The sequence below is a fragment of the Coregonus clupeaformis genome, chromosome 40, assembly GCF_020615455.1.
Source record: "Coregonus clupeaformis isolate EN_2021a chromosome 40, ASM2061545v1, whole genome shotgun sequence".
Classification (NCBI taxonomy): Eukaryota; Metazoa; Chordata; class Actinopteri; order Salmoniformes; family Salmonidae; genus Coregonus; species Coregonus clupeaformis.
The window spans coordinates 20,167,447-20,181,731 of record NC_059231.1 but is presented as its reverse complement, the minus strand read 5'-3'; the positions used below and the strand labels follow the sequence as shown (position 1 = coordinate 20,181,731).

General features: G+C 45.0%; 1 protein-coding gene and 1 long non-coding RNA gene across 6 annotated transcripts in view; one reads left to right on the top strand and one right to left on the bottom strand.

Annotated features, from left to right (window-relative positions):
• The window catches only part of LOC121554952 (SEC14 domain and spectrin repeat-containing protein 1), a 62,024-nt gene that overhangs the window by 13,358 nt on the left and 34,381 nt on the right, over positions 1 to 14,285 (top strand). For all 4 annotated transcript variants that reach the window (XM_041868668.2, XM_041868665.2, XM_041868667.1 and 1 more), the window contains exon 6: positions 9,899 to 10,012. In XM_041868668.2, the coding sequence (XP_041724602.1) occupies positions 9,899 to 10,012 (114 nt within the window). The remainder of the gene's footprint in view (positions 1 to 9,898; positions 10,013 to 14,285) is intronic.
• Positions 427 to 4,626, bottom strand: LOC121554953. 2 transcript variants are annotated; one of them, XR_005997818.1, is made up of 3 exons: positions 4,508 to 4,626; positions 1,802 to 1,905; positions 427 to 972 (listed from the first exon to the last, which is right to left on the bottom strand). It is a non-coding gene; the product is annotated as an uncharacterized LOC121554953 (long non-coding RNA). The 2 variants fall into 2 exon arrangements; XR_005997819.1 differs by having other exon boundaries at positions 427 to 923.

The following is a 14,285-nucleotide window of genomic DNA, read 5'->3' as shown; positions in this document are numbered from 1 at the left end:
TCCATCTCCAACTGTTTGAACAACATAGCCTGTTCACTTTGTTTAGATGTGGCCTACCTGGATAAGAAGATGCTTATTTCTCAGAATGAGAACGAGTTGCCAATTCCTTATATAAATGTGACTTCTTATCCTCATTGCACATTTATAAAACACAGACTAGACAGCTGCTAGCACATAACAGCATACATGTTACCAGAAACTGTTACCGGAAATGCTGCTAGCGGAAACTAAGCATACATTTTCCACAATCATGTACATTGATACTCCTGTTTTATTATGGTCTGCTCTGTTTTACATTTGGGGAGTTGAGACATAAAAAGGGTCTATTACACTGTTAAATAGAAAAATGCTATTGCAACCTCTTTGCAATAAGGAATTGATACCAAAATCGCAAGAGAAGTTTCAAGTGTTTATTACCAAGGATGCCGTCACTGAGTGCATACATTTAGAAAGTTCACAACACATCTTATACTCCTCCCTCCTTTTGGTCACCACCCTCTTGTAGGTGTCACCTCCCCAGCTATACATTTTATGACCCCAATGAGTTTCCCTTCTCTCCCCTGTGGAATGTCCATGGTCCTCTCTTTGGTTAGCTAGATGTCAGAATCACACCCCGTCTATCTTCATTGTCCTGGGCCTGACCCTGCTCCCTGATCCTAGGCAATTTCCTCTTATCTGATTAGGTCAACCTTTCCAAATTAGCATACACACAGTTTCATGGCCTAAACTCCATTAATACTCACAGTAATCATTCACTAAACAGGATACAAACAAACTACAGTTTAACTTGAAACATGTTACATTTTAACAGAATCCATCAGTCCCCCCTATTAAACCATAAACACTTTTTATTGTTTAATATCACTAAACAATCATTTCAACTGCCTGCTGTAGACTTTCTTCTTCCTTGGTTTTCTCCAGACCTGAGAGTGTAATAGAAACATACTTGATAGATAGAGAAAATAGAAAATACTAGAAAAAAACACACACAAAAAAAACACTCATGAGTTAAAACAATCCTAAATTCTACTGATTATCATAAGCTTCTATGTAGATACATGTATAAACTAAATCTCTGAACACAGCTTGAGGAACCCGACTGACACAATCTCCTGCTAGTCCTGGACACTATGCCCACTGATATGCTTTTCTGCTAAGGGCTCTAAATATCCCCATTATGCTTTTCATCAGTCTTCCATCAAGGGCTACAGCATCACAAGATATGTTTTTCAGCCAAGCCGTCCTCACTGCGTTCACCTCCTAAAGCTACCCTAAAGCCTGATTCAATTTCACCTCCTCTTGTGGCAGATCCGCACTATAGATGCGTTTCAACAACAAAGCTTTTACTATATGGAGTCCTAACAATGTCACCAGAGCTACTCCCGTAACTGCCAACACTGCCCATCCTGCCTTATTTGATCAATAGTCCAATACCATGCTGTTCCAACAGCACCTCCCACAACCTTAAAAGTCTATTTTTGTTATTACCCCCAATGTAACAGCAGTAATTATTGCTCCCGCTTTAACTCTGTCACTCTCAGTGACTTGCGTCACCGGCTTTACCGTTAGATCTATGATTGAGTTTGTGAGATATTCTCTGCCATTTTCCCAGTCCTCTCCTAACGTTTTCCTGACCAGCTTATCTATTGCCTCCTTATGTTGTGCGACAGTATTGACTGGCGGGTAATACTTACCATTACTCAGATCTGGATCACATCTCTCATCCCACGGCATACCCATCCCCCACACCCCTATGAAAACCATATGTGTTTTAGATTTTAATGTGTCCCATGTATGTTACCTCTGGGAGCGCAATTTGTGCCTTTTCACGGGACGCCTTCAGACCAACTTTTGTTAGGTGTCTCAAGAGGATGTCAAGATCCTCTTCATGGGCTGTCTGAAAATCTGAACATATTAACAAATCATCCACATATTGAATCATAGTGGAACCTCCCGTGAACTGACAGTTCTCCAGAGCTTTCCTAACAGCGCTGTGAAACAGGGCAGGGGCAGCAGCATACCCCATTGGCAAACGGCGAAAACAATACTGCTCATCATTGCATATGAACGCAAACCAATGTTGTGAGTTCTCGTGAATTGGCACGGCCCAAAAACCGTTCTTCAAATCAATTACTGAGAAAATGCTAGCAGATGGTGGGATGGAAGACAGAATGGTGGAAGGGTCAGCTACTATGGGTGCTACTTTTTTTTTGCTCTATTGTTCACACCCCTAAGGTCAACTGTTAGCCTATATCCTTCACCCTTCGCTACAGGAAACATAGGACTGTTACAGCAGCTTGCCTGTTTCACCAAAACTCCTCTCTCCACCAATACTGCCACATCCTCTCCTATAGCTATCTCGGCATACCTCCGGATGGGGTACTGTTTCTGTCGGGGAGGAGGCTCCCCCTCCACAACCACTGGTTCACAGTCTTTCAAAAACCCGCAATCGAATCCATATTTTGCCCAACAGTCATATTTATCCCATTTTGAATCAAGTTTTGCATCTTCTACCCGTCGTACTCGTGGTAGGTACTCCATCTTCCCTTGTGTAAACACCCATGCTCCAGGGAACATAGCCATTATGTCTAAACCCAATATAGCTTCCTTGACTGGAGCTACTCTTAATTTTGCTGTCACTGTTACACAACCAAAGTCAATCGGCAATGGAATAGTGACACGTGCTGTTTGTTGCACTCCTGAAATCCCATGATAGGGTGCTTCAGCCTCAAATTGAAAATGTTCTGTGATAGAGTTAAAAGAAATCAGTGACATTTCGGCACCAGTATCTATAAGAAAGTTAAATGTCCCGCGACCTCCAACGGTACCTTCCATATAAAACCCATCAATGCCTTTTATTACCACTGACGCACAGAGGTCAACCACCCCTATGCTTCAGAATCATCCTTCCTCCTTCTGGCTGCTCCTAGCAGAGCCTTTTTCTGCCCTGTTGTTAGACGGGAACATTTCTCCACCAGCTGACCTTTTATGGCTATTGGGGCAGATGGCCTCAGCCTTTGATCTTCCCCCCTAGGGCTGTCTTGTGTCCATTTGGGACACTCTCTTATCCAATGTGTCGTACTCCCACACTTAAAACAACCAATTTCTTCACCCCTGGCAGGCTTTCCAGATTTATGGTTTCTCTGGCTCTTCAATTGCCACCCACATATCTCTTCGCATGTCCTCCATTTCAATAGTCAATATTTTAACCTCCTTAACCACCTTTCCTAGCTCTTTTTGAGTCCATTCCAGCTTTTTCTTGGCCTCTGTTAATTCTTTAGTAACATGGTTATGTTTCTGTACCAGAGTGTTTTGTTTCAGAGATAACCATTTGCTCCACAGCATCGGAGCCCACTTTTGACGACGTGTTTTCACCCCTGGTGCAAAACATCCCATAATTACCTCCCTCAATATATCCTCAGGGACGTCCTTCCCTGTATCTGGAAATACTGGAAACTTACGGTGACAACTCCTATACATGCTTTTGCACTCCTCATCAGCATCCTCACCCAACTTTTTTATTGCTTGGGCCCACCGATCTGTGGAGTTTTCAGGTGAAGTTGCCATGTTACCACAAAGCTCTTTTACCCTGTCTCCACCGGTTTTTATAAAAAATTTACCTTTCGAGTGCTGAAAATACTACACACTGTTTCCCTTCCCCCTCCCACTCATAAATTGGAACCCTGGATTTTTCCCAATAGGGAGTAGCACCTTCTTCTAAAATTACTTTAATCCCCAAAGTAGGGTTATATTGTACCGTTTTTAGAGAAAAACCTTCCACAATACTTGGGTCATCACTCAATAACTCTATTACCTTAGCAATTGGAACTTCTGAATTGTATTTATTTGTTACTATTTTCTTCTCACAAATGTTCCAATTATTTATCTAGTTATTTCTACAAATGTATATATATATATTCACTTGTGGATACTTGCATTAAATACAGCTCTCACCCATGAAAACCTAATATTAAATACAAGCCTCCACTCCAGGATCCCCTGAACCCTGTCTTTGCGGGGAACACGGCACAACCGCACATCTATTCTCTGATAGGGATGCCTCCCTACCCGAATAGATCACCTAATATGACCCGTCTGCGTTGAACGACCCCCTGAACAACAGCACATTATGGTGAGCCTCTGTATTGGGAATTCCCACCCCAGACCATACGATGATACAACCCAACCATAATGCCCTTACCGGAGCACCTAGGCCCCCACCCGGAGACCTTCTATAGACCTGTGCAAGACAGTTCGGATATGTCCTAGTCACAGTCCTTCCCCCAATTTCAAAACTACTACCAATAGTCTGCACCCTTATGATGACCAGACTCTATTTCTGGGTACCCCTGCCGCCAACAATGGTTTCACATAAACAAATTGAAACTTCACTCTCCTACAGATACTTTTTTCAGCAACCTAAAAAAAAAACATGACTGAGGGATAAAACAGAAAGGGTAGATGGCCCTTACGGGGCACAGGAGGTATTGGTAAGAAACTAGCTTACCTTTTTTATTTTAGGCCGGCCACCTCCACTACCGATTCTCCTTCCCACCAAGTCTGTCTCTCAAGGGTGAATCCTTTTCGTGACGCCAATCGCAAGAGAAGTTTCAAGTGTTTATTACCAAGGATGCCGTCAGCTGAGTGCATACATTTAGAAAGTTCACAACACATCTTATACTCCTCCCTCATTTTGGCCACCACCCTCTTGTAGGTGTCACCTCCCCAGCTATACATTTTATGAACCCAATGAGTTTCCCTTCTCTCCCCTGTGGAATGTCCATGGTCCTCTCTTTGGTTAGCTAGATGTCAGAATCACACCCCGTCCATCTTCATTGTCCTGGGCCTGACCCTGCTCCCTGATCCTAGGAAATTTCCTCTTATCTGATTAGGTCAACCTTTCCAAATTAGCATACACACAGTTTCATGGCCTAAACTCAATTAATACTCACAGTAATCATTCACTAAACAGGATACAAACAAACTACAGTTTAACTTGAAACATGTTACATTTTAACAGAATCCATCAACAGTAAAATAATATCTAAATGTGTTCCGGTGTCCATTTGACCGATTCTGTTGGACCAAACCTAAAATGCAAATAGCGAGTTAAAACTGCTTATTGTCAGAGAGGAAGAAGGGATCTTATAGTAGAGCCCTGCACTGGCATTAATTTTAAGCCTGAGCCCTACCCATGCCCGCGACATTCAGGCCCTACCCTACCCAGGCTCAATTGCTTCTGCCAAATGTAAAGCATGACACGATAACTTCCTCCTTTAGTAAATCCATTAGCTGCTCCTGTCTGTCTGTCACTTTCTCCCTCCGAGCAGGCAGCTAATGGCGCTCTAAGTCTGAGTATCCATAGCAATGGCTCGGTTTAGGCTGCTCTGCTGAAGGACAAGAGATGACAGAGCAGTGAGCGGTTAGCTACTTTTTGCCACTCTAAACTCTGAGAAAAATCAAGGAACGTTATTATTTTCTGTGAAATAATTGCTCCTGTTTTATATTTGACGAGGTTGAAGCACTTTTGACGCCATGTTATGATCTTAGTTAGATATGACTGAGCACGAGCAAATGGTTCAGCTTCAAAATGTTAGTGATCAATTTAGTGATACCCGAGCCCTGTCCGTACCTTAGTTATTGATGAAAAAATAGACCCTACCCTTCCCAACCCAACGTATAATGTGGGGCTCGGGTCGGGTAGCAGAGCTCTAATCTTTCGTCGTGGTTGTTCTGAGTGGCAGAGGGAGGGGATTGGTGTCTGTGTGTGAGTGGGAAGGACACAGCACAGAAGGAGCGAAGGAGACGAGGCCAAAAAGACATAAACGCTACAAAAAAACTAGCGATACAGGCATTTGGAATATCGCGCTAAAACATTAATGAAAATTAATTTGATATATTGCCCAGCCCTAGAGTGAGGATATCAAAATACTTTAACATGATGATGTGTTCTGTTCTGTTCCCAATGGCCTATTTAACAATGTTCAGTAGATTTAACACTTTAAAACCCATGACTATAATTATCCCTGTGAATATTCATGATTGTAATGATGTAGCCGTTTCCTGCAGTCAAATGACCTAGTGACCAAATGGGTGGAATGTTATTAATATTTTTCATTATTTCATAATTCATAAACATATATGTTTTTAAACGCAGTCTGTGATGTATATAAAGTGTAATATTGGGATGCAAACTCAACATTTAATACATTTCAACTCTATATCTGACATGGTACAGGTGTCTTCTTTTCTTTAAGCCCATAACCATGTGTGTGAGTATACTTTTGTTGTAAAAGTAGATTTGTTTAAGACTACCAAGAACACTCTGTGTGACCCTGATTTAGTCCACTGCAGTAAAAGGTTAATGATTAATTAGCACAGTATACAATAGAGGAGCAGATGTCTGAGTGAGAAGCAGACAGATGTGGACATGAAGTTCCCACAGGGGAACCATCTAGGCCTACCTCCACCACATTAACAGCTCTCTGCCAATCAGAACATGACAAAAAGCCTTGGAGGAGAAATAAAATGGTGGTCCAACCCAGATGTTGCATTCTGTCTGTGCCATAAAACATTACAGTGATTGGGCTATGTAGTTACATCTGGTGCAATATGCATTGTGCATGGTCCCTGACAAATAAACTAAAATAATAAAATAAATAGACATCTCAGATCAAATGCATCGCCAGCAATCAAGTGAGAACTAATTAAGACAAAAGGGAATCTAAGCTGATTAGGTTTCAAGAAGAGTAGGCTAATCGATCTCCTGACTGGGCTGTGTAATTTCTCCATCTGCCTAATTATACCTTTAAACAACGTTTTCCCCTGAAGTCCAGGCTCTGGGTTGGGCTCATTAGGGCAAACTGTAGCCAAACATTTGACAACGAAAAATTAGCAAGTCCAGGTTGTCCCTCCCTGTTTCAGTCAGTTTTGTCCATTTGATGCCTAATGAACAGGACCCAGGCTCTGACCATCCACTCTGCAGTGTGGCCTACATCAACAGACAAGCTGAGCTCTGTCTGTCTCTGCTGTAGTCTGCAGTCTGCCTGCCCCAGACCTGGGTTCAAATACTATTTGAAATAATTTCAAATACTTTAGCTGTGCCTGGTTGAGCTTCCTTGGCTTAATGAACCAATAGAAGAGTCCCAAAACTGGCACTCTAGGCAGGCGAGAGCAAACGCTCAGTGTATTTGAAAGATTTCAAATACTATTTGAACCCAGGTCTACTTCAGTCTGCATTCTGCCCTGTCTGCCCTGACCTGGTTTTGTCACTGCAGATTGGCTATACAGTATAAAATGCTCTTGGCAGAAATCTCCAGTCCCCTGCTATCTATAGACCTCTGTAGAAACAGGACCAGGATAGATAGGATGACAGTATGAAATGTACAATCTGCCTGCCACTGTCTGGGGAAATTCACTGCAGGATTTAATGAAAAAACTGTGACGCACTACAGGGTTATATACAGTGGGGAGAACAAGTATTTGATACACTGCCGATTTTGCAGGTTTTCCTACTTACAAAGCATGTAGAGGTCTGTAATTTTTATCATAGGTACACTTCAACTGTGAGAGACGGAATCTAAAACAAAAATACAGAAAATCACATTGTATGATTTTTAAGTAATTAATTTGCATTTTATTGCATGACATAAGTATTTGATCACCTACCAACCAGTAAGAATTCCGGCTCTCACAGACCTGTTAGTTTTTCTTTAAGAAGCCCTCCTGTTCTCCACTCATTACCTGTATTAACTGCACCTGTTTGAACTCGTTACCTGTATAAAAGACACCTGTCCACACACTCAATCAAACAGACTCCAACCTCTCCACAATGGCCAAGACCAGAGAGCTGTGTAAGGACATCAGGGATAAAATTGTAGACCTACACAAGGCTGGGATGGGCTACAGGACAATAGGCAAGCAGCTTAGTGAGAAGGCAACAACTGTTGGCGCAATTATTAGAAAATGGAAGAAGTTCAAGATGACGGTCAATCACCCTCGGTCTGGGGCTCCATGCAAGATCTCACCTCGTGGGGCATCAATGATCATGAGGAAGGTGAGGGATCAGCCCAGAACTACACGGCAGGACCTGGTCAATGACCTGAAGAGAGCTGGGACCACAGTCTCAAAGAAAACCATTAGTAACACACTACGCCATCATGGATTAAAATCCTGCAGCGCACGCAAGGTCCCCCTGCTCAAGCCAGCGCATGTCCAGGCCCGTCTGAAGTTTGCCAATGACCATCTGGATGATCCAGAGGAGGAATGGGAGAAGGTCATGTGGTCTGATGAGACAAAAATTGAGCTTTTTGGTCTAAACTCCACTCGCCGTGTTTGGAGGAAGAAGAAGGATGAGTACAACCCCAAGAACACCATCCCAACCGTGAAGCATGAAGGTGGAAACATCATTCTTTGGGGATGCTTTTCTGCAAAGGGGACAGGACGACTGCACCGTATTGAGGGGAGGATGGATGGGGCCATGTATCGCAAGATCTTGGCCAACAACCTCCTTCCCTCAGTAAGAGCATTGAAGATGGGTCGTGGCTGGGTCTTCCAGCATGACAACGACCCGAAACACACAGCCAGGGCAACTAAGGAGTGGCTCCGTAAGAAGCATCTCAAGGTCCTGGAGTGGCCTAGCCAGTCTCCAGACCTGAACCCAATAGAAAATCTTTGGAGGGAGCTTAAAGTCCGTATTGCCCAGCGACAGCCCCGAAACCTGAAGGATCTGGAGAAGGTCTGCATGGAGGAGTGGGCCAAAATCCCTGCTGCAGTGTGTGCAAACCTGGTCAAGATCTACAGGAAACGTATGATCTCTGTAATTGCAAACAAAGGTTTCTGTACCAAATATTAAGTTCTGCTTTTCTGATGTATCAAATACTTATGTCATGCAATAAAATGTAAATTAATTACTTAAAAATCATACAATGTGATTTTCTGGATTTTTGTTTTAGATTCCGTCTCTCACGGTTGAAGTGTACCTATGATAAAAATTACAGACCTCTACATGCTTTGTAAGTAGGAAAACCTGCAAAATCGGCAGTGTATCAAATACTTGTTCTCCCCACTGTAGCTCCATTATCTTTTCTACATACTTTGTATCTGGTTTTAGTCGTTTAAGTTTACTATCCCAATGTCTTTTTTCCAATCTTTATTTTATTTTATTAATTTATATTTTTTTTGTGGCGCTGCGAAATGCATATATGAGAACGAGAGATAGGAGGGTGTACCATGTTGACGACAAGCAGCAAATTCCTATTTGTCATCCATTAAGTTACAAAAGATATCAGATGTGATATCAGTGCATTGTTTTAGATTCCGTCTCTCACAGTTGAAGTGTACCTATGATAAAAATTACAGACCTCTACATGCTTTGTAAGTAGGAAAACCTGCAAAATCGGCAGTGTATCAAATACTTGTGCTCCCCACTGTATATTTTTTACACTCTTAGAAAAAAGGGTTCCAAAGGGTTCTTTGGCTGTCCCCATAGGAGAACCCTTTTTGGTTCCAGATAGAAATAACTATTTTGGGTTCCATGTAGAACCCTCTGTGGAAAGGGTTTTATATGGAACCCAAAATGGTTCTACCTGCAACCAAAAAGGGTTCTTCTAAGGGTTCTCCTATGTGGACAGCCGAAGAACCGTTTTAGGTTCTAGATAGCACGTTATTTTCTAAGAGTGTACTAGATAAATTAACAAAAGTAGTTTTATGTTATGTTAACATACAGTTACTGATGGTTTCCAAGATGTTTGTAAGCAGACTTTCAAATAGAATCATACCTAAAAGTGTTTTGGGACAACACTTTCTGTTTATTTCTGTGTCTAATAAACCACCCAAAGCCTATACCATTTTGCTAAAGAAATACTATTTTCTTTTGATATCATCCCATTTTCTGTAGAATGTGATTCCAGCAGAGGTGTCCCTGGTGTGTGTGGTGAAGCCTGATGAATTCTGGGACAAGAAGGTCACTCATTTCTGCTTCTGGAAGGAGAAGGACAGACTAGGCTTTGAGGTGAGTGTCTTGTCTTTATCTCTCTCTCTCCTTCTCTCTCACTACCCCCTCTCTCTCGCTCCTCTCTCTATCTCTCCACATCTCTCCCTCTATTTCTTCCCCCTCGCTCTCTCTCTCTCGATCTCTCTCTCTCTCTCTCCTAATAATGTTGCATCTCTGAGCAGCAGAATCCTATCCGCCTTCACCTCCCAGAGGGACAGATTATGACCAGAATTCAATTGACTTTCCTTCACAAACCAATGATTTTAATGTTGGTGGTTGGGCGGCATACAAATTGATAGAGGTAGAGAGATTATGCTTTTTATTTTGCTTCAGTCAGTATTATATTTGGCCTCATGAACCCCTTCAGCAATGGTGTTTTTTATCTTGGGCCAAGATCTGTTTGTGCTATATAGCCAACTCATGTGATTTGTTGTTATTGCAATGGCTAGTGATTTTCTAGTGATTTTTTTGTGCTTTCCTGCTCCACAACAGCCCTCAAATTTAGCCTATCAATTACCAACATACGGTGGCTTGCGAAAGTATTCACCCCCCTTGGCATTTTTCCTATTTTGTTGCCTTACAACCTGGAATTAAAATAGTTTTTATGGGGGTTTTGTATCATTTGATTTACACAACATGCCTACCACTTTGAAGATGCAAAATATTTTTTTATTGTGAAACAAACAAGAAATAAGACCAAAAAAACAGAAAACTTGAGCGTGCATAACTATTCACCCCTTAAACCACTCCAGTGTTGCTTTAGCAGTATGCTTTAGCAGTATGCTTAGGGTCATTTTCCTGCTGGAAGGTGAACCTCCGTCCAAGTCTCAAATCTCTGGAAGACTGAAACAGGTTTCCCGCAAGAATTTCCCTGTATTTAGCGCCATCCATCATTCCTTCAATTCTGACAAGTTTCCCAGTCCCTGCCGATGAAAAACATCCCCACAGCATGATGCTGCCACCACAATGCTGGGGATGGTGTTCTCGGGTTGTTGAGAGGTGTTGGGTTTGCGCCAGACATAGCGTTTTCCTTGATGACCAAAAAGCTCAATTTTAGTCTCATCTCACCAGTGTACCTTCTTCCATATGTTTGGGGAGTCTCCCACATGCCTTTTGGCTAACACCAAACGTATTTGCTTATTTTTTTCTTTAAGCAATGGCTTTTTTCTGCCCACTCTGTGGAGTGTACAGCTTAAAGTGGACCTATGGACAGATACTCCAATCTCCGCTGTGGAGCTTTGCAGCTCCTTCAGGGTTATCTTTGGTCTCTTTGTTGCCTCTCTGATTAATGCCCTCCTTGCCTGGTCCGTGAGTTTTGGTGGGTGGCCCTCTCTTGGCAGGTTTGTTGTGGTGCCATATTGGTTCAATTTTTTTAATAATGGATTTAATGGTGCTCCGTGGGATGTTCAAAGTGTCTGATATTTTTTTATAACCCAAACCCTGATCTGTACTTCTCCAAAAATGTCACGGTTCCCTCAGACAGAACCCAGAAGCAGACCAGGACAAGGAGAGTTGAACGAAGGTGAGGGTTTATTACAGATTCAAAAAGGTGCAGAATAATCCAGGGACAGAGCGGGCGGCGTGGATGAGTTGTTGAGGGTGCAGTTGTTGGTCCAGTGATGGCTCGGCAGCCGCCGACCATCAGGCAGAGGTAGGGTGAAGGTTCCGGACGAGTGACTGCAGATGGAACAAAAACGGAGGTAAGTAACAATAAACCAACAAGGTACCAAACAACAAAACTAACGCTAGACGCTCTAGGACTGATACTCTGATACACCTACTGTTCATGGCTAACGATCCGGCAGGAACTGGATGTTCGGCCAGAGCCTAAGAAGGGTGATGATCAGGACCAGGTGTGCAGATTGCTGATGGGATGCAGGTGCGGAAAACAAGAGCGCTCCCCGGAGCGTTCCCGAACCCTCGGGAAACTGGAGATTACGAACAGGAACACTAGTCACCAGACAGGACCCGACTCAGACAGCCGGGATCGTTACAGTACCCCCCCTCCGACGAACGCCACCGGGCGGACTCCCCGGAGCGCCAGGATGGAGGCGGTAGAAGTCACTGATGAGGTCCGCATCTAGGACCTGTCGCCGCGGAATCCAACTCCTCTCCTCAGGACCATACCCCTCCCAGTCCACGAGATACTGGAAACCCCGGCCCCGCCGTCTGGAATCCATGATGCGCCGCACCGTGTAGGCAGGACCACCTCCGATCATCCGAGGAGGAGGAGGAGGAGGCGGAGGAGGCAACAGAGGACTGAGGAAGACAGGCTTGAGGCAGGAGACATGAAAGGTGGGATGGACTCTGAGCGTCCTCGGTAGTTTGAGTCGAACTGCCACTGGATTGATCACCTTCTCCACCACAAACGGACCAATGAACTTCGGTAACAACTTCCTAGACTCAGTCCGTAACGGAAGATCCCGTGTGGCCAACCAAACCCTATCTCCGATGGTATAGGTGGGAGCGGGGATCCGGCGACGATTCGCCTGGAGCTGATACCGGTCCGAAACTCTAAGGAGTGCCTTTCTGGCCCGATGCCAGGTCCGGTGGCAACGACAATATGGGCCTGAACAGAAGGCACTGAGAGCTCCTTCTCCTGAGAAGGAAACAGGGGAGGTTGGTAGCCATACAGGCACTGGAAGGGAGACATCCCAGTGGCAGATGTAGGAAGAGTATTGTGGGCATACTCAACCCAAGGCAACTGAGAGACCCAAGAGGTGGGGTTGGAAGAGACCAGACAGCGTAGCGTGGATTCCATCTTCTGGTTGGCTCTCTCCGCCTGACCATTGGATTGGGGGTGAAAACCAGATGTGAGACTGACTGTAGCTCCAATGGCCAAACAGAAGGACTTCCAGACAGCAGAGGTAAACTGAGGGCCACGGTCGGAAACGATATCACTGGGCAAACCGTGGACCCTGAAAACCTCCTAACCAGGATCTCGGACGTCTCCGAGGCAGAGGGAAGCTTGGCAATTGGCACAAAGTGGGCGAACTTGCTGAATCTGTCCACGATAGTCAGAACGACCGTGTTCCCCTCAGAAGCGGGCAACCCAGTGACGAAGTCCAGGGCCAGATGCGACCATGGTCGCCGGGGAATAGGAAGGGGGGTGAAGTAGTCCAGAGCTGGGCCGATTGGTACTCTTATTCTGCGCACACACTGGACAGGCAGCAACAAACCCCCGAGTATCCTCGGCCATGGCAGGCCACCAAAAACGTCTGCGAAGAAACGCCATTGTCCGAGCCACGCCAGGGTGACAAGCCATCTTGCTGGCGTGGGACCATTTGAGGACAGCAGGACGAACCGACTCGGCACAAACAACCGACCGGGTGGACCGTTACCGGGACCGGGCTGAGTCCGAAGGGCCGCCAGCACCTCCTCCTCAATCTTCCACATAACTGCTCCCACGACGCAGTTCCGGGGGAGAATTGTCTCGGTCTTGGACCCACTCTCCTCCGTCTTGGAGAACATCCGGGACAAGGCGTCCGCCTTGCCGTTCTTAGATCCAGGTCGGAACGTCAGGAAAAACTTGAATCGTCCGAAAAACAACGCCCACCTGGCCTGACGGGAGTTGAGACGTTTAGCCGATTGCACGTAAGCAAGATTCTTGTGGTCAGTCCAGACAATAAACGGTTGCTCCGCCCCTCCAACCAGTGGCGCCACTCCTCCAAGGCAAGTTTCACCGCGAGAAGCTCCCGGTTACCCACATCGTAATTCCTCTCCGCAGGCGAAAGGCGACGAGAGTAGTAGGCGCAGGGATGGAGTTTACTGTCCGTGGAGCATCGCTGCGACAGGATGGCGCCAACTCCCACATCAGACGCGTCCACTTCAACGACGAACTGACGGCCCGTGTCCGGTTGAGAGAGAATCGGTGCGTTGGTGAATCGCCTCTTCAAATCCAGAAACGCCCGATCCGCCTCCGGATTCCACTTGAAGGTCCTGATACTGGAAGTCAAGGCAGTTAATGGAGCGGCCACACGGCTGTAATCCCGGATGAATCTGCGGTAGAAATTCGCAAACCCCCAAAAATCTCTGGAGCTGCAATCTCGTACCGGGCTGGGCCCATTCCAGAACCGCTCTAACCTTCTCCTGGTCCATCCTAATCTCTCCCCTGGAGATGATGTACCCGAGAAAGGATGTCGTGTGGGCGTGAAACTCGCACTTCTCGGCCTTCACGAACAGGCGATTCTCCAACAATCGCTGCAGAACCTGCCGGACATGCTGGACGTGGTCGGAAGGTTCCTTCGAGAAGATCAGAATGTCATCCAGGTAAACGAACACGAAGAGACCG